Here is a 24,720-nt window from a genome sequence, read left to right on the forward strand (position 1 = left end):
TTCATTTTCATCTGTCTCAGAGTATTTTTTGATTTCCTCTTTGATTTCTTCTGTGATCCACTGGTTGTGTAGTAACATATTGTTTAGCCTCCTCATGTTTGCAGTTTTTGCAGTTTTTTTCTTATAGTTGATCTCCCCCTCAATTCTATAAGTTTTTGCTCTTAAAATTTGGGACTCTGTTGTTAGGTGCATATATTTATAATTATTATATCTTTTTATTTATATATATTTAAACTGGAATACTACTCAACCATAAAAAATGATGAAATAATGCCATTTGCAGCAGCCAGGATAGACCTAGAGATTATCATATTAAATAAAGTAAGTCAGAAAGAGAAAGATAAATATCATATGATATTACTATATGTGGAATCTAAAATATGATACAAATGAACTTATTTACAAAACAGAAATAGACTCACAGACATAGAAAATAAACTTATGGTTACCAAAGGGGAAAGGAGGGGGAGGGATAAATTAGAAGCTTGAGATTAGTCGATACAAACTTCTGTATATAAAATAAACAAGATCCTATTGTATAGCACAGGGAACTACAGTCAATATCCTGTAATAAACCATAATGGAAAAGAATATGAAAAAGAATATATGTATATACATAAATATGAATCAGTTTGTACATCAGAACTAACACAACATTGTAAATCGCCTGTACTTCAATTTTTTAAAAATGTCCTTCTTTATCTCTAGTAACAATTTTTTTCTTAAAGTCTGTTTTGTCTGATAAAGTCTATGTTGTCTGATATTAAAGTCTATTTTGACTGATTTGGCCATTCCAACCCTTTTTTGGTTACTGTTTACCAAAGATGGGATATATTTTCCATCCTTTCACTTTCAATCTATTTGTCTTTGAATCTAAAGTGTGTCTTTTGTAGAAAGCAAGTATTTGGATCATGTTTTTAAATTCATTTTGCTACTCTCTAATTTTTAATTGGAGCATTTAATCCATTTACATTTAATGCAGTTACCACTAAGATAGGGTTTGCTATTTCTTTTTCATGTTATTGTCATCTTTGTTCTTCTGTTCCTCCGTTATTGCCTTCTTTTGTGCTGAACAGAAACTTTGTAGTACCATTTTAATTTCCTTGTTATTTCTCTTACTATATATTTTTTAGTTATTTCCTTAGTTATTGCTTGGAAGATTAACATTAACATCTTAACTTATAAGCATATAGTTCAGATGAATACTAACATTTCAGTAGCATACAAAACCTTGGCTGTTCTGTAATTCTGTTAGCCTCCCCTCTCCTTTGTGCTCTTATTGTCATAAAATTTACATTTTTATACATAGTGTACTCATCAGCACATGCTTATAATTATTGCTTTATGTAGTTGTCTTTTAATTCAAATAGGAAGTAAAAAACAGTTACAAGCATAAAACACATTTATACTGTGTTTTGTATTTACCTATATAGTTAACTTTACTGGTGCTTTTTATTTTTTCATCTGGATTTGAGTTCCTGGCTAGTGTCCTTTAATTTCAGCCTGAAGAACTCTCTTTAGTTTTAGTAGTTAGTGCAGGGTAAGTCCCCTAATGATGAATTTTGTTTTTATTTGCTGGGCAATTTCTTCTTTATTTCTGAAGGACGGTTTTGCTGCACGAAGAATTGTTGATTGATATCTTTTTTCTTTCAGTACTTTGTGTGTGTTATCCCACTGCTTTTTGCCCTGCCTTTCTCTGGTTTCTGATGGAGAATCTACTTGGAGTTTGTTGAGCTTTTTGATTGTACAGACTAATGTTTTTCATCAAATTTGGGATGTTTCAGCCATTAATGCTTCAAATATTCTTGTTTTTCCTTTCTTGCTTTTCTTTCTGATACTTCCATTATGCACATGGTACACGTGATGGTGTCTGAGGCTATGTTAATTTTCCTTCATTCTTTTTAGTTTTTGTTCCTCAGCCTGGATGACATTAATTGACCTCTCTTCAAGTTCACTGATTTGTACAAATCTGCAGTTAAGTCTATCTAATTAAATTTTCATTTCAGTTACAATTTTCAACACTGGAATTTCTATTTTAAAAATAATTTTATGCTTTTATTGATATTCTTTATTTGGCCAGATATTGTTAACATTTTTAAATTATTCTGGTGTAATTTCCTTAATTTATTTTTCTTAAATTCTTTTTTCTAGTTCTATTGAAACTAGAAACTTATAACAGTGTATTAGTTTAAAGTTTACAATATAATGATTTGATACATGTATATTTTGCAAAATGATTACCATAATAAGTTTACCATCCATCACCCCATGTAATTACAAGTTTATTTTCCTTATGATGGTACCTTTTAAGATTTATTCTTTTAGCCACTTTTAAATACACTATACAGTATTGTTTACTATAGTCGCCATGTTGTACATTACATTCCACTCATCAGTGAGATCATACAGTATTTATCTTTCTTTGTCTGACTTATTTCACTTAGCGTAACACCCTCAAGATCCATCCATGTTGTCACAAATGGCAGGATTTCCTTCTTGTTCATGGCTGAATAGTATTCTAGTGCGTGTGTCTGACATTTTCTTTATTCACTCATCTGATAATGGACATTTAAATTGTTTCCTTGTCTTGGCTGTTGTAAACAAAGCTGCAGTGAACATTGGGATGCAGATACCTTTTCAGGATAGTGATTTTTTTTTTTTTGGATATATACCCAGAAGTGAAATTGATGGATCATATGGTAGCTCTGTTTTTAATTTTTTGAGGAACCTCCATACTGTTTTCCATAGTAGCTGTACCAGTTTACATTTCCATCTTTTTTCTGCATCCTCAGCAGCAATTGTTATCTGTTGTCTTTTTGATCACATCTTAACAAGTGTGAGGCAATATCTCATTGTAGATTTGATTTTCATTTCCCTAATGATTGGTGATGTTGAGCACCTTTTCTGTGCCTACCTGTTGGCCATTTGAATATCTTCTTTGGAAAAAAACCTATTCAGGTCCTTTGCTCATTGAAAAAAATTGGATTGTTTGGCTTTTTGCTATTGAACTGTTTGAGTTCCTTATATATTTTGGATATTAACCTCTGATCAGTTGTGTGCTTTGCAGATATTTTCACCCATTCTGTAAGTTGCCTTACTTAGTATCTTTGATTATATTTAAAATAACTGATTTAAACTTTTTGTTTAAAACAAAGTCAAATGTCTGGACTTCCTCAAGGACAGTTGTTAGTGATTGATTTTTGCTTGTGGGCCATATTTTTTTTCCTGTATATCTTGTAATTTTTTGTTGAAAACCGAACATTTAAGATAACTCAATGTAGCAACTCTGGAAGTCAGATTCTCACTCCTTTTTAGGGTTGCTCTTGCTGTTTGTTGAAGTCATTGTTTGTCTGTTTACTGACTTTTCTGAAGTAATTCTGTAATGTCTGTATTCTTTTTTTGTGTATGGCCACTATAATTTCTGTTTGATTATTTTAGTCGTCATTTGATGACTGAATAGAGATTTGCTCAAATGCCTGGAACCAGTCTCCAGTCTCTGCCCAGGGGCTCTGCGTGCGTGTTTGGGCTCATCTTTAACTCTCAGCCAGGCAGTTGACAACTCTGCCGTAGCCCTCACTTCCTGTTTGCACAGAGGCACGAAGTCTTACCTAAGCATGTGCATGCGCCTGAGCATGCATGTGGCCTTCCAGATTCCCAGGAATACATTGCAACTTTTAAAAGTCCCTGCAGGCATCTCATCTCTTTACTGAACTTTGTCTTTTAAGCTTTTTGGTTAGTTAATCATTTGCTCCAACTGTTATCCACTGCCTGAAGCAGCTGTGAAGTTAAATGCCTGTAATTGTTTCGGGAAATCAACCGTCAGGAATAGGCTTTTTGTACAGGGTGAGCTCTGAGTCAAGTCAAATACGGACATCCTTGCAAATGAGTCTTCCAGGGAACCACCAGGCAGGTGAAATAATGACAGTTTTCTGGAAATGAGGTTTGAAAGAGTTCAGCCCTGTTCTGCTTCCCGGCAGTGACTTCCAGGTTTTGTGTTTTCATGACAAGCTTGGGGTCTTGTTTTTCAAGGCTTTGGGAAGTAATGGGGGGACTAGACCAAGTTAAATCACCACACAACTTACAATTATTAGCAATATTCAGCTGTTTTTTTGTGAATAAATGCTACCTCGTTTGCTCCACATCTCTGATTAATTTCCAGAGTTCTAAAAAAATTTATTCTGATCATTTTTGCCAGTTTTCTTGTTGCTTTTGTTGGGAAAGGGTTTTGGGAGTTCCATACTCTGCCATTTTGCTGACATCTGTTCATCCTCTTTTGAGAGCATGTCTGTGATGTCTCTTGTAGCTTATAATGCACATAATCTTTGATCCGACACATCCAATTTTAGAAGTTTATTTTTCAAATATGGTCACATATTTTAGATCAGACCCTTGGTCAAGATGGTGATTGAAGACTGTTTGTGATTACCATATTATGCCGCACCTGAGTGCCTTTGCTAGGGGACAGCCCAGCTACCCAGCAGAATGTTCTGCAGCTGTTACAGATCATGAGGTGGTGCCCAGAGAAAAAGCAAATTGAAAACAGTGTGTGAAGTGTGAGCCCTTTAGTTCAGGAAAAAAACCCCTGCATGCACATGTAAATCATCTCATGAACACAGAAAATTCTGGCTGGTTGCACACAAGAAACTTAATTGTGGGTGTCTTGTCTTTGGGAAAGGGTTGGGGCCTCGGGTGGAAGGGCACTTACTTTTCCTTGTATAATCTTTTGTATTGTTGAATATTTTCTTGTGAGCATATTCAATTTTATTTATTTAATTTATGCAACCTTTTAAAAAATTTTTATTTTATGTATTCACTTTTTTTAGGTTTGTGTGTGTGTGTTGGGGCAGGGAGTAATTAGGTTTTATTTATTTATTTTTAGAGGAGGTACTGGGGATTTAACCCAGGACTTCGTGCATGCTAAGCGTGCACTCTACCAATTGAGCTATACCCTCCCCCTGCATTTTCAGTTTAAAACAGGTAGAATAAACAAGCAAACTAGGCAAACAAATGTGTGAATGCAGGCAAAGGCCTTGCACAGGTAGGCTCTGGTCTCCTCCCCTCCCCTGGGGTCCTGGTTCTGGCTGGGAGAATGAGGAACATTACTCCTCAGGCCATGCCCACAGCTCTCCCTCCTACAGGGTCCCCAGGACAGGGGTGGGACCCTGGAGGGGAAGGGCACATGCTCTGCTCTCAGCTCTGTGACTTCACGGGGTATCCTCAGGACAACCCTCAGATAGTGAAGGCAGGAACTGCGGGTGCTGGCCAGGTGGCCGCAGCTGTCTGGGGTGCCACTGTGGTGGCATCCTTCAAGAGCCTGTGATTCTGGGAGCAACTGTGGGAGACCCCTCCTTGGAGCGTTTGTGTCTGGTCTAGGAACAGTCTCAGAAGCACAGGTCACCTCGTGTCTGTTTGGCATTGAGTCCCTTCCCACCAGCCTGAAGCATCCTTTTCTCTGGCTCAAGACAGGCCCTGACTGTGTGTGGACGCTCGTGGGCAGAGAGCCACAGTAACTCCCCAGGGAGGAGGGCAGAAGTCCCAGAGGCCCACTGCCTGCTCATACCCTGTCAGCCGGACCAGCCTCCCCTCTGGAGGCTCCTTCAGGGTCCTCAGTGCCCCTCCCTGCTCAGATGCCTCCCGTCCATCACTGACGGCCTCTTCCTTCCAAAGGAGGCTGGGGGAGTGCCCAGGGACCCTCGCAGTGGCCCTCGTGCCTTGTCAGGTTTGTAGGACTATATGTGCCTATGAGGTTGGGACAATGATCAAGGAAATCGGAGGAGGAACCCAAGCTCTCCTTCAAACCTAAAATAAAAATATAAGTAAACTATCAAAAAGCATACTGTAACTCTGCAAAATACTGAAGTCAGCCAAGTAAATAGAGATGCTCAAGCGTAGGAGACTGTATGTTCTGCTCCAGTTAAAACCTTTTCCCGAAGGTGGAATTCGAACATACCTGGGTCAGGCACACCTCTGCCTGCTCGGCCCTTGCTCCCCTCCTCCCCGCCCCCCGCCCCCGTCAGGGCCTCACCTGGCCCAGGTCCCTGCCCAAGGTGTGTGAGGGGCGGGTCTCCTGGTGCCTTTGCCCAAAAGATTGCAGGACAAGCCTCTGCTCTCCTCTACCAAGAGGGAGGCTTGTGGCAGTCCTGGGACATGTGCCTTGGTGGCTGCCGGCTGGGCTATGTGTGTGTGAGCAGGTCCCTGGGGACTCCTGCGGGGCTGGGTGGGGCTGGGCCCTGTGGAGGAGCAGCTCAGGAGGAGGAGAGCCGAGGCCAGCCGGGCATCCTTGCACGGAGCCCCTGTGGACGCCCCTGGTATCGAGCACCTGGGGTTGGCTCCAGGCTGAGGCTCTGCTGTGAGCAGTTACGTCTTGTGGGAATTCAGGGCCTGAGTTAGCCAGGTGCCCCAGGATGGGTCAGGCAGAGACAGTGAGGGAAGATGCGGGAAGACTGTTCCAGAGGCTGAGGAAGGGGAAGGGATCCAGGCCAGGGAGTGTGTGCGGAAACAGAAGAAATAAAAGTGGCGGATGCAGTCTGCTTGTTCTAGAAAGGTGATTAAAAAAGAAGTTGGAAGGCAGCTAACAGAGGTGTGGTGTCAGGGAGACTGTTTGTGGGTCTGGAAAGGGTGGAACTGAGAGGAAGTGGAGACGGAGGCTGAAGGGGAGAAGGGGGTGGAGCGGAGGAGAGAACATGATTGCCTGGGTGGGGCCCAAGGGCTCCGAGGCCCCGCCCGCCTGATGCTGGGGCTCCATCCAAAGGGGAGGATGTAGTGGGAGAGCAGACTAGGAGCCTGCAGGGCTAGGGACCAGGCGGAGCCCAGAGGCATGAGGCGGGCTGAGAAGGAGTTTGGGAGCTGTCCAAGTATAAGGGGAACCCAGTGAGACAGAAGTCCCTTCTCTCACTTGCTGGCAACTTCAAATCCCAGCCCCCACCTCCCCGCCCCACCAAGCCAGGCTAGTCCCAAGTCTCTGCCCCTGTTCCCTACCCCCCACCAGCTAGCCCTAAGCATCCTGCCCCATGCCCCCAACACACACACTCATTAGGGGACCTCAGATGTGAGTTCTCTGGCAGAGTCTCCTCTGAAAACTGGAGCCAGATGACCTTGTGGGTGGTGGTCGCTGACCCCGCCTCACCACACCTCTGAGCATCCCTAGGAGGCCATCGGTCCCCTGCCCCCCTGCCCTGAGTCTTCCCTGTTCCTGGAACAACCGAATGAGAAGCCTCACCTGGACAGGTTTGTGATGGAGCACAGCCCTTCACAGCTGTCCAGCTGCTTTCCAGCTTCCTGGGCCCTCCCCACAGAGCAGAGGGGGTGTGGAGCCCATGGTCACATAGCAACTTGGCCTCTCCAGGACTGAAGCCCACGACAGCCCCTGCTTCCTACCTGGGTGGCCTGCAGGTGCTCAGAGGACTGGTGACCTCAGGCTCCACCTGGCCTGGGCCCTGCCTGAGGCAGGGAAACCTAGGACAGAGAGGGTACAGAAGGTGAAGGCAGCACTGTCACCTCCCCTTGGACACCCCAGACCAGCTGCCCTAACGGGCAGCAGTGGACACCAGGACAAGGGCACTGTGGACACCCGGCAGGCACAAAAGAGGGGTTCCACCTGGGATCCCTCCATGAATGCTGCCCCTTTGGAGCCAGAAGCAGGGGATACAGAGATGCAGGAGGCCAGGCCCCACCACCCGACGCGGGCCCTGGGCATTGGGCATGTTCTGCCCACACTCAGGTCACATAGCCCTAATGACCAAAGGACAGGTGGTAGATGGGGCGGCAGCAACAGCATAGCTGAGTCCTTTCTACCTGGGAACCACAAGCATGCAGGGGACCTGCTGAACTCTGGCCCCGAGGGCAGGGGGACAGCGGAACAGGGCCAGCCCCCTAGCATCTCAGCCACCCCAGCCATCCCAGCTCCCATGCTGCCAGCTCCACTTCTCTGCCCAGCAGCCTCAGGACTTCACTCTGCAGAATCGGAGGTGGCCAGGGGTAGGGCCTTTAGAGATTACTCGTCCAAAGGAGGAAACACTGAAGCACACAGAGGGGCACAGCTTGCCCAGGGCCGCACAACAAATCTTATGCTCTAGCCCTGCTGGGGGCTGGTCCACCACCTGCATGTAGATCCCTGAGCCATGAAGTGGTCCATGCTAGGAAGAGGGGGAGCTCATGGTCCCACAGCAACTTGGCCTCTTGCTGAGGCTGGGCTGGCCCTGTATCCCTTCATCCTGTTCCAGGAAGAACTATTTATGGCTTCTGGTATCTGTTTATTCTTCTTGAAAAAGCGTTTTTGAAGTATCAAGATAACCAAGTTCATACAAGCCATGCTTGAATTTCCAAAATCATACTGTAGGCATTTGGACTGTACCCAAGAGGAAAATGCCAGCAGCCCAGAGGCTGCATCTATGGATCCAGAGAAGGATACTGGGGACAGTCAGGACCTGGCTTGGGGTCCAGAGGAAAGAGGCAGGCACTCTGGGTAGTCTTGGGACATCTTCCTAGGAGTGAGGGATGACACAGACGTGAGAAGGTAGAGGTTCCCTTGATTCCAAGAGAAAGAGGGCATACATATTCTCAAGCTTCCCCTGGGTGGCTGTGGACTTTGAGATGTAGGGGAGAAGCAAGGGTTCCCAACCCTAATTCACACCTTACATGAGTGGCCTGAGCCCCTTTTCCCCCTTTAAGAATAGAAACAAAACCTTGGTCTACAAAGTCAGCCCTCCACTGCAGTGGGTCCCCGTGGCCCCTTGGAGGAAGGCAGATGCTGGACCCAGCCTCTGCCAGCTGGAGGGGGCAGCAGAGGGAGCAGCCAGCCTGATTATGTGCATCCCTTATGCTGCTCATATTGCTTAGACCTGGTCTAAACAGTGAATGGTTTCCATCCAGTTGCAAAACAGCTACTGTTGGGTCAGCCCCAAGTGGGTTAAAGCTGGCACCCAGCTGCATTGGGGCTGCTCAGGGCCTTGAGAGGGGATGTCGAACCGTGCACCTTCTGTTTCACATCTTCTGTTGGGTGAAACCTCCCAGGTAGCCTGTGTCTTGCTTCCTCCCTGTGCCCCTCCCTCCCCCAACTTGGCAACTCAGCTGAGCTTCTGGAAAATTTCTGGGTGTCTCTCACTACAGGTTCCCACATTGGTCTTTCTATGCCTTGAATGCACCAAGCTCCTCCTGGCTGGGGCCTTTACCCTCACTGGGCCCTGTGCCAGGCACACCCTTCCTAGTACGTTCACGGGATACTCCCACCCAGCATTGCAGTCTCTGCGCCAGGCTCACCTCCCCAGGAAGTCCTCCTCTGACCCCCAGGCTCTAGGCCATTGCCCTTCTCATCACCAGCTGTATTTTGTTTCTTTGTTTACTTGTTGACCCCCCTCCCACAGCCCTGAGAGTAACCCCAGAGAGCAGGGAGTGTGTGTCTGAGAACTTGGCACATAGTAAATATTCATTAACTTAAAAAAAAAAAAGGAATAAGTGAATAGTCTAGTTAGGGATGCAAAATGCCACCCAATTGTTGAAGAACCTATCAACGAGGAGCTGGAGGAGGGGTGCAGGGGTGCAGATCCAGGGCCTGTGCCTTCTTCCTCCACTCCCTCACCTGAAGCAGACATTGCTAATGTAACACAGCACGTTTGGCTTTTGGAGCCCAGACAGAGCTCTGACCCTCAGGGAGCCCTCTAGGGAGGCCCTCAGGGAGCCACTAGCGCTCCTTAAGAGGTGGTGGGAAGAAGACTAGGGTATAAGATGAACATTGTGAGTGGGCTGGCAGTCCAAGGGCGAGGCCCTTGAGCATGCTCTAAGAGTCAGGAAGGCTTCCTGGAGGAGGTGACTGGGTGGGCCAGAAAGGCATGGGGACAGAGAGGGAGGGAAAAGGACAGTTTGGAGTGTGGATAATAACGTAAGCCTTGAAAGTGAGAATCAAGTGGATACGTCCCCAAGACAATAAAAACCAGCCTGTGTGGAGAGGAGGGCACCTGTCAGGCTGGCTCCCATAGGTTGGTACCAGGCAGAGCCTTCTGGTCTACCAGCTGGAGAGAAGCTAGCGGGTTGTAAGGAGAGAATTGCTGAGCACTGCTGAGAACACACACCAGAACATGCTCCCGGTGGGTGAGCCAGCATGGGGTCCTGTCCAGGCTCTTTATGACCAAGAGTGGAGGACAGTCCCTTCGAGGACCCAGCTGTGTGGAGGGTGCTGCTCCCATGCAGCCATGCTACCTGATGCAGCCTTTCCTGATACCCAACCGGCAGAGTCCTCAGGCTTCTCTGACCCTCTATGCTGCCCATATTCCCTGGGCACCCTTCCTCCCTTGGTTACACACCTCGGCTGATGGGAACAAGTCTCCCTTCTCTAGGAGCTGCTGAGGATGCTTGGGGGCAGGCATCTCCTGGTGGTCTACTGCTGAACCAGCCCTGCCTCCCACCGAGCATCCTCGGGAGGAGCACTGCAGCCTCATGTCCTGGTTTTAGCAAAAGAACATGCATTGTGTTAGGCCTATGACAGAGTCCATCATGTTCACTAGAGAACACTCGGGAAGCCTTCGACAAGGGTAAACACGGAGAAGAGAACAAAAGAGGACATGAGAGAAGAGGCCAGTGGGGGGCAGGCACCCCAGTTACCCTTTCTGGGTGTATGTACCAGTCTGTTTTATAGGCATATACACACACGTGCACACGGAGGCACACACAGTCATGTGGGTACTCGCACGGTACACATGCGCCCTCATGCACAAAGCACGCACGTGCTCTCGGGACATACATGCATGTGCACAAGCACAAGGTCACGTGCGTGTGCACGGACTTGCTTTCATCCAGGCCTGCTGCCAAGGAGTGGCACTTCTCCCAAGTGGTGCCGTGTGGAAACCCATCTCTGTCATCCGCTTGTCTCCTTTTCCCACCGGTGACCCTGACACTTCCGCTAACACCCTGTATTACCGTGAAAGTTATTTTTGCAGATTTCACAGGTGAAAATTGGTGAGTCAGGCTTTTTGTTGCCATGAGGCAATTTGCTCCTTGTTGATGGGCCTTTCCTGCTACTTCATTTCCACGCCCCTCCGCCTCTCTCCAGGCTCCGCAGGGTGCCGCGAGGACATTCACGCCTTGTCCTTGTCCCACTTGCCGGCCTGTTTCCCAGGCGGTCCTCCACTCAGGTGGAGCTCTGTGTGGGGAAAGGTCTCCCTCTGTCTTTCCCTTTATACCACCTGTCTTTGCCCGGCGGATACGTCCATTAGGCTCTTGATAGGTGCCTGGTTTCCATCGTGATCTGCTTCGTCTCAGAGAAGTCACCTGCCATGGCCCCTGCCTGCTGGTGGTCTGGCAGCCTCCTCCCTGGCCTTCCCATCTCCAGCTCCATCCTCCAGCCCCTGCAGCTGCCCAGAGCCTCACTGGGTCCCACTGCCCTGGGCCTGACCCCACCGCCAAGCCCTGTGTCCCTGCCCTTCTCTCCCTGTCCTCTCACTGTCCTCTCTGTGCCTTTGCATGGGCTGCCCCTAGGTCCCGTGGCCCCACTCTCCAGTCCGAGTTCTGATGCCACCTCTTGGAGCAGTGGGTCCCCATGCACGGGTGGAGGGAGTCTCTCTGAGGATGGGGCCTGGCTGTTGCCTTTTTAGCAAGTTCCAGGGTGGGGATCAGGCCAGATTTGAGAGCCCCTGACTGGAGAAAGCCTCCCAGCTCAGCTTTCCTGCCCTTTCTCCCACCCCTGCATCTGTCAGCTCCATGGTGCCGCTGAGTCTGGATGGGGAGGGTGGGCCATGGACTCCTGGCCTTCAGGGGCCCAGATCATGATTCCAGGAAGAACTTCAGGAGATACTCATGTCCTTTTGGCCTCCAGGAGGTGGAAGTGGACAGATGGATTCCTGGAAGCCTCATGTGAAAACACATTATAAATCCTCTGTGCCAACTTAATGTGTCTCCCAAAGGGGAACCTTTGTGCAGATGGAGATTCTGATTCCCAGATGATTGAGGAGAGAGGCACGTTTACTATCTGATGGTGCGTTTGTGCCTCAGGAGTGCCTGGAAACAAGGCTGCCTCTGCTCCAGCTTCCAGCCTGGCAGGGGTCCCCACCCCGCCCCAGGGCATCGCAGACCCAGGAGGCTAGGCTTAGGTGGGGCAAACACACAGGCAGGGTGATTGCTGCAGACCCACAGCTGGTCAGGAACAAGCCAGCAGATGGACCAGAGTGGCTGGCTAGCATGAGGGGGACATTAGAAGGCCCTTCTCAGCTGCTGCAGGGTCTCCTGGAACACTTGGTGAGACTCTGAGAAGCCCAGGGTGGAGAGCCCAGGGCTCACCCATCATGGATCCCAGAACTCTGCTGTCCTGCAGCTCTGCGGACCAGGGCATCCTTGGGGAGCGCTGGCCTGAGGCCACAATATCCCAGGAGACAGGCCAGCCCATTTTTGTACTTCCTTGCTTTGTGGCCTTGAGTGGGTCCAAGCTCTGCTCTGAGCCTCTGTCTCCTTGCCTGTGAGACAAGTAGAGACTGTGGACAAACTGCATTGGTTTATGGGTTGGTGCAAACCCAGAAAGCAGCTCTACTGTGGGGCACCCAGCTTGGTGCTTGTTGTCATGGTAACTGACAGGGAAGGGGCAGGTACAGAGCTGAGAGTGAGCTGGGCTGAGGTCACCGATGAGGTGGGCCAAGTGACACCCTGTGATGGAAGCAGAAGGACAGTGGTCTGGGCCGTCCTGCACTCACCCTTCTTCTGGCCTTTGGACGTTGATGGCCAGATTCCTGGCTCCTGGATGGCTGTGTGCCTGAAGCAAGTCTCTGGGCCTCAGGCTCCCTCCCTGTACAATGGACGAAGGGGAAGTGCTGGACCAGTGGTCCCTCACTCCACCCTCGAGCCTGCCTTATGTGGTTCCTGAGCTGGTGTTTACCAGTCACCTGCCAGGGCCGTTCATGTTGCCTACACTTCCCATGTACTTTCCTCAGCTCTCACTGTCCTCCTCGGGGCATCATTACGGCCTCTTCTGCCTAAAGATGGCAAAGAACCAGCATCCACTCAAATCATATCTCCTGGACAGAGCGGCCTGCTGTGCCCCAAGGCCACAAAGCTGCCCAGCCTGAGGACACAGGCCTCCCGGAGGACCCAGCCCTGGGATCCTTGTCCTGCCAGCTTTGGGACCCTGCTAGGCCCAGAAGTCTCACCTCTGGCCCTGATCTGAGTGATCACTCTAGGGTCAGCCTCCCTGTGGCAGGGCCTCCAAATGGGGAGGCCATGTTCTCTTAGAAAGAGGAATGTTCTCTGAAGATGACAGCCCTGGAGTGGACCAGGTCCTTCAGTGTCAGGGCTGCCTTTTGGCCAGGCCAAATGTCCACGTCAGAGGAATGGGAACTCTGTGGGGAGCAGCTGGCAGGTGGGGCCTTGGCCCTCCAGTCCAGCAGGAGTCTGACCAGGTGAGCAGCCAGCCTCCCCCGCAGCCTCTGCCACCAGCACTGGCCAGGGAGACACATCTGGGCTTCCTTTTGGGGAGAGGGGTTTCCTCCGCCCACCTTACTGCGGGGGAGGGCATTCTCTCTCCTCCTCTGCTCTCAGAAGACAAATGCTGGCTGCTGGGGCCACACACAGACAAGAAAACAACCTCGCTCCAGAAGCTGGACCAGCTAGGGAGTGCTGCCTGAGGGAAGCCTTTCTTATGAGAAATCAATTGACCTCTTTGAGAGCAGGAACCTGAGTGTGTCCTCTCTGAGGCCTTTGGGTGGAGCTGTAGAAAGAGCCAGAGCATGGCCTCCCCCGTCCTGGCCCACCCCTCAGAGGGCACCAGGGCGTGGACCCAGTGCTCCTGCAGGCCCCCCCGGGCAGGCTGCTGCCCCCCTGCCTGGTGATCTCCGTGCAGAGGGCTCTGGCCCGTGCTCTCCCCACCACTGCCAGCCAGGATCGGGGGAGGCACTCAGTGTGAAGGGGCGGCAGGATTCAGGGGAGCACGGCCAAGGAGGGGCACTGCTTTGGAACTGCCCTCCTTCACTGGGAGGACAGGACCCAGATGTGCTCATGCCTGGGCCTCCCTCCCCGCCCCCTCCCTCCCCAGCCTGCATTCCCGCCAGGGACCTCACCTGGTGCAGGAGGGGCCGCTGTCCTTCCACACTCAGCTCCCTTTCCAAAGGGCTGCTTCGCTAACATCCAGCACCTCCTGGTGCCCTTTGTGGGAGCAGGGTCCCTCTCCCGCACACCAGGGTCTCTGCGTCCTCTCAGCCCTGCCACCAGGGCCATCCAGGCCTTTCCTCACCCTCCCCACCAAGGACCCTTTGCATCTGGCCAAGCCCCCTGGGAACTGTCCCCACCTATCCCACCTGGCCCCTCGGGACACTCCTGCCACCCACTGGTCCCTGTGCCTGAGGAGCCCTGCTGCAGGTATCTTTCCTCCGCAGCCTGTTGCCAGGAGAGTGATGACAGGGCCTGGGTGCAGTGAGCGGCCACTGTCCCAAGCAGTCTGTGCTGTTAGTCACAGTTAGGTAAACGCCCAGTTACACACGTGGCTAGTTACACATCTGGGGCAGGTGGGCAGCTGTCCCTTAACCTGTTATCAGATCAGGACAAAGACGAGGGCCATGGTCAAGGGCAAGCAGAGGCTCTGGGGAGAGTCTTGTGGGGGATCCTGCCCTGCTGGAGGCTGTTTGCTTAGGCAGAGCAGTAACCACTGTGATATGAGGGGGACATCAGAATGGTCCCCCATTTGCCCTGCCCCACGCCTTTGGCTCTGTTGGTACCTAAAACCATAGTGATTTGTGTGCTTTGAACATTATTCTCCAAAAGGGAGTATTAATGGGATAGTGTTAGGGAAATGCAGAGACCCCTGTGGGTTTCCCAGTGGACAGCAAGTCATGCCCAACTGGTCCAGGTCCCCTGGGGACAGGGCCAGCAGCCAAGGAGAACTGGTACTCAGCCCCTCCGCAGGGTGATGGGTACACATGCCATGATGCTCACAGGTGTGCTTGGGTGTGAGCGATTTAGGGCGACCAGTGACCACTCAGAGTGCTGACTGGCCCTCAGGCCACACCATGTCCTGGAGGTTCCCGTTTGCACTCTCCGTGAGGGTGTGAAGGAAACTACAGGGGGCCTCTCATCAGACCGTCCTGAGTACAGGCAGCCCCGGGCGGTGTCCCAGGGCAGGCATAGAGCCTCTGGACAGCGCCAGCCCTTGGAACTAGCAACTGAGAAGTTCCTAGGGCTCACAAGGTGCTTGATTTGTTTTGCTTCGTGTTTTGCCAGCCACTTTGAGTCGGGTGTCATGAACCCTGCTCTATACTTAGCAAATGCTAACTCAGAGAGGCGCCCACCTCGTCCATCGTGCTCAGGGCTGGAGCCGAAGCTCCGCCTGCAGAACTCCCTGGGTGACAGGTGGCTGGCAGAGGTGGGGGTGCGGCTCCAGCTAGGCAGTGTGGGGAGGGCAGTCAGTGGAGGAAGCAGAGCCTGAGTGTCACCCACTCCTTTGCCCTGGGTGCTCACTCCTGCATGGTCCCACGGATGCCATCAGACTTTCCCCTGGGCCTGCTGGCAGCCTGCAGCACCCCCGCCCCGAACCCTGGCTTCCATAGTCTTAGCCTCCGCAGGGTCTTTGCTGTCATGCTGGTCAACACCCCCTGTGTGGGCACTTGGGTTCCGTGTTCCTTGGTTCTGCAAGGTCAGTCACCCCGCCTTAGGCCACCTTCCATCTTCTGAAAGTAAAGCCCTGCAGGCTGTACGTTTTTAAAGGAGGGAGCAGGTGTTTTTACCAGAAGGGCCTTTGGCCTTGTGGGGAATGGGGAGAGGGAGGCTGAGACCCCTAGTGTCCCTAAAATACTGCTTCCCCCAGTTCGGCTTCTCTGAGGTGTGGCCCACAGCAGACTTGGAAGGACCTTGGGGCTCACACGGCTTTGTCTGCCTTGCCTGGGGTGTTATTTCTTTTTTTTTTTGTCTCTCTCAACTTTTTTTATTTTGGTGGGGGGAGGTAATTAGGTTTATTTATGTATTTATTTTAATTTTTTTAATGGAGGTACTGGGGACTGAATGTAGGACCTTGTTGCATGCTAAGCGCACGCTCTACCACTGAGCTATATTCTTCCTCCTCTCTCAACTTTTTTTAACCATAAATTGTTTTGAAGTGTAATGTACATACAGAAAAGTGCATGAGTCATAAATGTTGCGGCTCTGATTTCTCATGGTGTGAAAATGTGGGTGACCAGCACCCAGCCCCAACCCCAGCGGCCCCCTCGGATCCTGATTTGCTCCACGTGATGGAGGTGAGACTTGCCCTTGCATGTGGTTGTCTTCGTCCATTCTCATTGCTGGGGGTGCTCTACTGAGTGATTACACCTCCTCACTATGGAAGGCAGCCAGGTGGTTCCCAGTTTGGAGCCACTGTGAATAGTGAGGCTATAAACACTTATGGATGGGTCTCGTGGTGTATCTAAGCATTTCTGGTGGGTCTACACCCAGGGAGGAATTTCTGGGCCTGCTTATGCTCACGTGGCGTTTCTGGTTTAGCTCCCACCACCAGCGGCTGGGAGTTTCTGTTGTGCCACATCCTTGTCATCACTTGGAATTCTCTGCCTTTTCATTTTAGCCATTCTGGTGGGTGTACAGCAGTATCACACGGGAGTGTTACCTTTCCTTCCCCCAGTGACTAATGGCGTTGAATGCTTTTTCTTACGTTTACCACCCTTTTGGATAACCTTTTTGGAAAGTACCTCTTCAAGTCTTGGGCTTATTTTTAAAAAGTTGGGTCTTTGGATGCTATTTATTTGCATGGGCTCTTTAAAAAAAAATTTTTTTTGGAGAGGGTAGGTAATTAGTTTTATTTATCTATTTATTTTTCAGTGGAGGTACTGGGGATTGAATCCAGGACCTCGTTCATGCTAAGCACGCACTCTACCACTGAGCTATACCCTCCTGCCCACCTTTTTTTTTTTTTTTGTAATGGTTCTTTGTATATTCTGGATCTGAGGCCTGTGCTGGATATATGTACACTTACATCTGTACCTGCACAGGTATACACAGACATACACATGCATACATATTTATTCAACAGATAGGTGTCCCCGCAGGCAAACATGTCACAGTCATTGGGGCACAACAGGGGAACAGGGAACAAAACAAAGGCCCTGTGCTCCCACAGCTCAAATTCTCCCTAGAGGAGACGGACAAATAAGGAAGGAGAAAGAATGTGTTGGACTGAAGTAGCCATGAGGAGAAGAGTTCAGTGGGAGAGGAAGTGTGGGAATGGAGGTTAACACTGTATATATGTCACCAAGAAGGTGACAGGTCAGTAAAGACCAAGGGGGAGAGCCACGCAGACACCCAGGGAAGAGCGTTGCCCATGGAGGAAGGGGGGGCAGGGCCTAGAGGGGTGGTGGTGGCGGGTAGGGCTGGCCCAGAGTGAGCGAGGGGTGAGGGGAAGGAGGGAGGTTTCAAATGGGGGCAGGCAACTAGGATTCTGGCTTTCATTTCCCTGAGGGTTCTGGGCAGAGGAGGGACGGGGCCTAACTCAGATTTTAACAGGGCCAATCCAGCTGCTGTGTTGAGGCAGCCCGGGTGCAAGCAGGGACAGTAATTAGGAGCCTGTAGCAGTAGGTCCAGCCTCCTGTCCCAGTTTCCCATCTGTCCCTTGGGAGGATGTCCAGGGTCACTGTCATCCCAGAATCAGGCTTCCTTGCTCTGTGCTCAGAGCGTCCTCTCACGGTCCTGGGATGGGTGCACTGCTCCTGGCTGCATGTCCAGCCCACATCATCTGGGACATCTCATCTTTCCAGAAGCCCCCAGCACATGTCACTGGCCACACCACACCTGGTTCCTTCTCCACTTTTGAAAACCAACTCTGACAGAGTAACAGGGTTCCTGTGTTGGTCCTCACAAGCCCTCCCGGCAGCACCTCGCTCCCTGTGCCCAGCCCCTCCCACAGCTTCAAGCAGGGGAATAGCCTGGCAGGAGTCAGCCCTGGCACTCCACCTCCCCACCTCCTTGGGCACCAGGAAGGATGTAGCTGTAGTCGAGGTACAGACATGAATGCTGAGGTCACACCTGTGCACAAAGGAGAGCGAGCACCATCCGTGTCTGCCAGGAGGTTCCCATTGCAGAGGGACCTCCTTCCTCCTGTGGAAGCACATACCTTATCAGGGTCCTTAGGGATGCTGGTGAAATCTGTGGGTGAGCATCTATAGGAAGGCACTGTGGGGCTGAAAGTCAGCTCAGCCATCTCCTCTGGGCTGGAAGATATACAGAGGCAGAGGGGAGGGCTTGCTTTGGGTACAGGTGATGGCAAGGGTTTTAACTGCCCACACGGACTTCCTGAGACCATACTGTGGCCACTTTAGGACCCAGATGTCCTGCAGGACTATGGGGTAGAGCTGAGGACTGCAGGGATAGGTGCCTGGCAGGCTTCCCCAGGGCAAAACCGCAGGCCACACCCCTCTTGGTGCTCTGGAGCTGCCTGAAGGTGTAGGGTGGCCAGGCAGGCTCTGGACCCCAGGGCCCAGGCTGGTCCCGGTGCCATAAATCACTCACAGGGGCCACTGTGAGCTTTACATCCTCTGACTGGCCTGAAATGAGATGCAGAAGCAACAGGGAGAGAAGGACAGTGTGAAAGCTTAGCTGATGTGCCAGAGGTCTGCAGCGCTGGCCATTTCTGGTAACAAACACCCTCCGCCCCCACTCCACTGCCTACCCACAGGAGCAGTACAAGGCTCTAGTCAACAGTGCAGGAGCTGGAGCAGTGAGATCTGGGTTCCAGTCTCAATAGAGAAAGTGGGGTGGGGGCAGACCTCCAAAAGAAGGACACCTGTCTCCAAACTTCTGCATCCTCTTGGGGGAGGCTGGTGGATGGACCCAGCACAGCCCCTAATTCCTCAAGACAGAAATAACTGTCCACCAAAACTCAGCCTGAGGGCAGTCTTGCTTCTTGTAAGAGAACAGGCAAAGGAGAAGGGGTAGCTGGGAGGAGAGGTGGCCAGGAGTGGCGGGGGGCTGTCAGAGGCAGGCATCCTGGGACCTGCCTGGACACTGACAGGAACACCTCTCCCCATCCCAGCCCCAAGGCTTGCTCCTGAGCTCTCCAGGAATCCGGCCCTGCTCCCTCTCCCAGCTTAGTCTTTCGGCTCTCTGGTTCCCAGAGAGGGCGCTCTTCCCTCAGTCCACCTTTTCCATTCAAATTCTCAGAGCCCGGACTGAGGGCTACGCAGAACGCGGTGGAGGGGAAGGCGGGTCACCTGACAGGATTCTTTCTGAGCGCTGGGACTCCTGGGGGCGGAATGACGCCTCACTGTGCCATGTGCCAGGCCCGCCCCACGCCGTGTCTTAGATTAGTCCTCCTACAAAAGCAGCAGCTGTGTCCCCTGTGTTCACTCAAGGAAACAGGACAGAGAATTCCGTGGGACGCTCGAGGCCAGAGCTGTGTGGAGTGAGCGCCCCGTGAGGGGAGGCATTCAAGCCAGACGCTGGCCAAGCACCTGCTGCAGCTCTGTAGTGGACATCTACGATGAGGTGAGGTTGGAGAAGGGGAAGAGAGGCTCGAGGGAGGATATGGGGGTGCAGGGGGCTCTCTGTGAGCTGGATCTCACCAACACAACCGCCCCCATCCTACGCTAAGCAGCGACCCACGCGGCGCCCCTTCTCCCCGGGCACAACCCACCCGGCGCACCGAGCACCGACATCCTGCCACGGCCTCCCCACTGATGCCACCGCTTGCGCCCCCTGCACTCCCGGCGCCTCCAAACCCAGCGCTTACACTGCGTCTCTCTCGCGCCCCAACCCCTACACCTTCCCCACCTCCCCTCCAAGCAGCACCCCGCCCCTCCGGCCCTTTCCCCGCCCCCGTCCTTTCCCAGCCCCCTGTGCCACGCCCCACCCAGATACCCCGCCCCCTGGCGCCCCGCCGTCGGCCTGGCCCCTGGCTCAGTCTCACTGTCCCCCGGCCCGACCCGATCCCTCGCTGCCCCTAGCTGCTCCTCGGTTGGTACTTGGGCCCCGCCCAGACCCCTAGCGTTTCCCCGGCCCTGGCCCCGCCCCGGGCGCCCGCTGCCCCTCGGCCCGGCCCCGCCCCGCGGGAGGCTCTGAGCAGGAGGAGGCGGGCGTGGAGAAGTCCGCGGGCGGGACTGAGGTGGGGGTGGTACTGCCTTGGCACGCGGGGAAGAGAAGCGGTCACACACGGGACGCCCTAGGCGCCGGGGGACAGCGCGAGGAGCAGGCAGCCAGGATGTTTTTGGAGCCCCAGGTAGGGCTGCGGCGCGTGGCAGGTGCGGGGCGGCGGGTCTCGGAGGCGGTGACTGGACGCGCTCGCCAGGCAACCCTTTGGTTGCAGTAAGGAGCGCGGGGCGAGTGGTTCCTGTGCCGCCGAGTTCGGGAAGGGGTGCTGCCCTCCGAGTAAGGTGTGCGGCCATCATATGCATCTTTGGCCAGACCGGTAGGGAGCCTGCTTTGGGAATCACTCCCTCTGCGTGTCCCCACTGGGGCACTTGCTGCCAGGTGGGCTGTGCCCAGGGCTCAGGACAGAAAGGCAGCCGAGGTTGCCACCGCCTTTCCTGGCGTGGCTTGCGGGCGCCAGTGATCGTCTGTGGCTGAGCAGCACCTGCAAACCTGGTAGGGACCTCTGTGGAGTGAACAGGTCCAGGTAGGCAGGAGACAGCAGCCCCAGCAGCAGGGCCCCCGCAGGATGGTGGCTGCCCTGGGACTGTCACAGTCAGGCTTGTAAGAGCCAAGACAACGGTGGATTCCTTTGCGGACTTGAGGGGCGCAGAACCACCTGTTTGCCCTGGAGGAGATGCATGGAAAGGAGGTTTGTGATGAGGTGGGCACGTGGGAGGTGTGTATGTGTGATGTGTGGGCTACAGTGAGAGTGTGAAAGTGTGGGCATGTTTATATATGGTGTGTGTGTGAGAGGGGTGGGGAGAGGGCAGGATTGTGCCTGTGTGGGCCCACAGATGCCTGTGTGTTTAAGGAGAGTGCACTCCAGGCTGGGGCTTGGAGGAGCGTGGGCTGCCAGGTGAGGGGCAGCTTCCTTTCTACATAAAGGGAGGGTGAGAATTGTCCCGGAATTAATCCTGAGCATGAGGCAGTGTCAGATTTCTATGGCTGTTGATAAAACCCCCCCTCTTTGACACGGATCCGGCTGTGCAATTCAGGTGCGGCTGTTCCAAGCCGTCTCAGCAGGGAGCTGACCGGCATAGACCAGAGGCCTCAGGCTCAATGTGGATGGGGGCGCAGAAGAGGGCCACAGCTGGGCTGACCAGCCCTGGCTGTGCCCAAGAAGCAGGACTCGCTTGTCCCTTATTTTGTTCACTTATTCAGTGCACATTTATTGAGCACTTGCTGGGTGCAGGCACCATGGATTCAGCAGGGAAACCAATATACCACAGTCCCAGTCCTCATGGAGCTCACCTAGCAAGAGAGACAGGGGGAAAAAAGCACAATCAACAGATAAAATATGGACTGTTACACGGTGATAAGTGCTAAAGAAAAAAGTAAAGCGGGAAAGAGGACTAGAACATATCAAGGGTGCATCAGGCAGGATGGTTTAGGTTATCTGCAGTAACCAAACAACCCCCAAAGCCAGGGGCTTATAACAACAGGGTGTAGTTTTCACTTATCTGCATGTCCATCGTGGGCTGGCAGGGCCCTGCTCCAAGCCTTCCTCAATCTAGGACGTGGGCTGACAAGTCCCACAGCAGAGGGGAAGAGAGGCTCTTGCACTAACATTTTAGTGCCCCAGTTCAGAGTGCCACGCGTCACTTCTACTCAGTGCCCTTGAGCCTGATGAATCACATGACCCCACTCAATTGCACCATGACCAGTAATGACAGTTCTGCTCAGCCTAGCAAGCAGGGTCCAACATGTTTGTTTGGTGCCCAGAGTATTGACCACCAGTGTCAGGGGTGCTGTTTGTACCTTGGGGAGGGCATTCCAGGGAGGCCTGAGCATGAGGACCTGATGGAGGAGAGGGAGGCAGATAAGTGGCGGTGGGGGTGGAGGGCACATCAGGCAAAGGCTGGGCAGGGATTTGAAGAGGAAGCCGCCTGTGTCTTCAGGGACCAGACCAGAGACCAGTGTCAGGAGCAGAGCTGGTGAGGGTAAGTGGACAGTCTGGCCAGCGCCGCAGCCCAGGGGCTCAGTGGAGGAGGAGGGAAGGGCTGATTTGGACACACTCTGAAGATAAAGCAAGAGGTCCTGCTGTTGGTGGAGATGTGCTACTAGAGACGGAGAGGAGGTGGGCCACTCCAGGAAGGAGAGGTGGGAAAGGTTGCAGGTGGAGCAGGTGGGGGCAGGAGGTAGGACAGTGTGACACCTTCAGGGCAACGTCACCTGCAGTGGGTGGGCAGTATGGAGTTCGGGGAGGGTCTGGCCTGGGGTGCTAATTTGGAGTCTCAGCTTGCTCTTTCCTGTGGGCCCTTGCTGCCTCCTGGCCCTGGGCCCAGCTGGCCCCAGAGACCATGCCCCCATCTTGCTGGGCATGCTTGCTGCTGGAGTTGGGGGGAGCTTCATGTGAGCTCTACCAGGGGAGGCAAGGTGAGTTGAGGGAGCCACAGCATCTTGTGTCAACCTGGCCATTGTGTGCCTTGGGGGCTGGCCGAGGCGCAGGAGTGCTGACAGCACTACCATGTGCAGATCACAGACCCAGCAAGCACAGGGCACAGTGGTGCAGGGTCTTCGAGAGCTGGGTTGTCTGGGAGAGCCAGTGGGGGGAGAGAGTCACACATTGGCTTTGGGATAGGTAGGGTTTGACTTGAGGGATGGAGCTGGGGTACCTGTGGAAGCTGCCTGCACCCTCCATACCTCTGGGCTCCTTGGGCCTCATCCTCTGGAGAGCTGCTGGTGAGTGACCAGAAGAGGGCTGGATCTGTCAGGACTGTGATGTCAGCCCGGAGATGTGTTATCTCCCTGCTCTTCTTTCTCCTAACACCCTGGAAAACCCCTCGTCATCCTTGGAAGCCCATCTCAAAATCACCTCCTCCAGGATGCCCTCTCTGACTTCTCCCTACAGGGTGAGTTCCCTTACCCTTGTGCCTCCTCAGCACCCAGCACAGACCCCTAATCCTGAGTTGCTCACACCGCACTGTGGTGTTACTTCTGTCTCTACTGGTAGACCCCGAGGTCCATGGTGTTTTCCATTTCCAAGTGTGCAGCACAGATCAGAAGGACCTCAGGGATGTTTGTTGACTGAATAAGTGAGGGAAGGAAGAAACAGATGCAAGGGCTGGAATGGCCCATGGAGGCTGCCTAGTTCTGCTTCCTTGTTTTACACACGGGGAAACTGAGGCCCATAGGGCATTGTGGCTTGCCAGAGTTCAGCCAGGATGTCAGGGGTCAGAGCTGGCTCCCAGACCAGATGCCTCCACTATGCTGGGTTCTGGGCTGGCTGGAACCCTGTGGGTTCCAGGACAAGGGGAGCCCAGAGGCAGACAGATGGAAGGGCCCTGGGTGATCTGTCAGGTGAGAGCGTGTGGACGATGGCCCGCGGGTCCCTGGAGGAAGGCAGCCAGGGGCCTCCACTGTGGTTCTTCGCTTTTCTCCCCCCTGGAGCCCTGCAGCCCCCAAGGCTCCGGCCCTGTGGCCTCACGCTCGCTGGCCGGGCAGTGGGGTTTCTCTGGCAAACCCACCACCCTGTGTCTCAGCCCCCAGTGGAATAACCCAGCCCTCACTTTCCCACTCACACTGCCTGCCTGGCTGGGGCCAAGCCCACGGCATTTCCCAAAGGTCAGTGTGGCTGCCACACGAGCCGCCCCCTGCCCATGGCGAGTGTGAGTCAGAGGACTTGGGAGCCAGCCCTCGGGTCTCCTTTAACCCTCACAAGTCGCTGTTCCAGTGACGCAAGGGGAAGCTGAGGCTCTGAGGTCTGAGGCGACATGAGCAGAAGGAGCTAACATCCGTTCTGGGGCTGGTAGACCACAGAGCCCGCCCCTCTGTGAGCAGCAGGGCCCTCTGCAAGCATCCTCAGAAGAGAGGCAGCAAGTTCCCAGAGGGGCCCAGCCCAGAGGGCAGAATGCTGCAGTGTCATGGGTGTGTGGCCAGGAGAGGGGTCTGTGGGCCAGGCGGCTGACCTGTGAGCAGGCCAGCTGGGGACAACAGTTCCCTGGCCCATGGCTGGGAGACCTGCAGAGCTGGGAGGCCCCAGGACACACACGCATTCAGGCACCCGCTCGCACACACCCGCCACTGGAGTCAGCATCAAAGCACGTACTCCACGTGGATGTCTTTGGGGATGGGGACACCTGGACCCAGGGGAGGTAGCTAGTTAAGATACTGACCTTTCAAAAATTGTATGTTAGGTAATTGGTAATTAAACTCTTATTAGTTTGAGCAGATTTCCAGTTGGGCTCCCTGGAAAACCCAAGAAATTAATCATATTACCTGCATATAAGGAACATTCTAGCTCTTTATTTCTAATGTGTCTTTTAAAAGTTTTCTTATGTTTTCTAAAAGGTACAAAACAACATTGAATAATAGCAGTTGTCCTTGGCTTGATCTTTATTTTAATGAGGAGGCCTCTAATGTTTTACTGTTAAGTCTGAAACAAGTCCTAAATTTCAAATAGATACTCTTCGTCATGAAGTACACTCTATTCCTACATTAATTGCCGACAGTGTACACCAAGTATGGAGATTCAGTTTTATCCCAGGCTTTCGTGTATCTAGCAAAATCATCAAATTCCTTTTCTCCTTGGACCTATTAATGTGTTGACTTACTAGCTTTTCTGAGCTAAATTATCTTGTTCCTGTACTAAATCCCACTGGGTCAGGCTTGATTGTGCTTTGAAACGCTGCTGGGTTCGGTTTT

At 52.4% G+C, this 24,720-nt stretch overlaps 1 protein-coding gene across 5 annotated transcripts in view; it reads left to right on the forward strand.

Moving 5' to 3' along the window:
• The window catches only part of RASGEF1A (RasGEF domain family member 1A), an 86,478-nt gene that overhangs the window by 35,950 nt on the left and 25,808 nt on the right, over nt 1–24,720 (forward strand). The window contains exons 1-2 of one of the 5 annotated variants that reach the window (XM_074374434.1): nt 19,203–19,434; nt 19,544–20,164. The exons of 1 other annotated variant lie outside the window; for it this stretch is intronic. Coding sequence is in view for 1 of the 4 variants with exons in the window: in XM_074374433.1 (XP_074230534.1) it covers nt 20,147–20,164 (18 nt within the window). In the remaining 3 variants the exon portion in view is untranslated. Of the gene's footprint in view, nt 1–19,202; nt 19,435–19,543; nt 20,165–20,207; nt 22,929–24,720 lie in introns of those variants that run through there. 3 more of the 5 variants (XM_074374433.1, XM_010959728.3, XM_010959736.3) reach the window with 3 other exon arrangements.

The sequence above is a fragment of the Camelus bactrianus genome, chromosome 11 (genome assembly GCF_048773025.1).
Source record: "Camelus bactrianus isolate YW-2024 breed Bactrian camel chromosome 11, ASM4877302v1, whole genome shotgun sequence".
NCBI lineage: Eukaryota > Metazoa > Chordata > Mammalia > Artiodactyla > Camelidae > Camelus > Camelus bactrianus.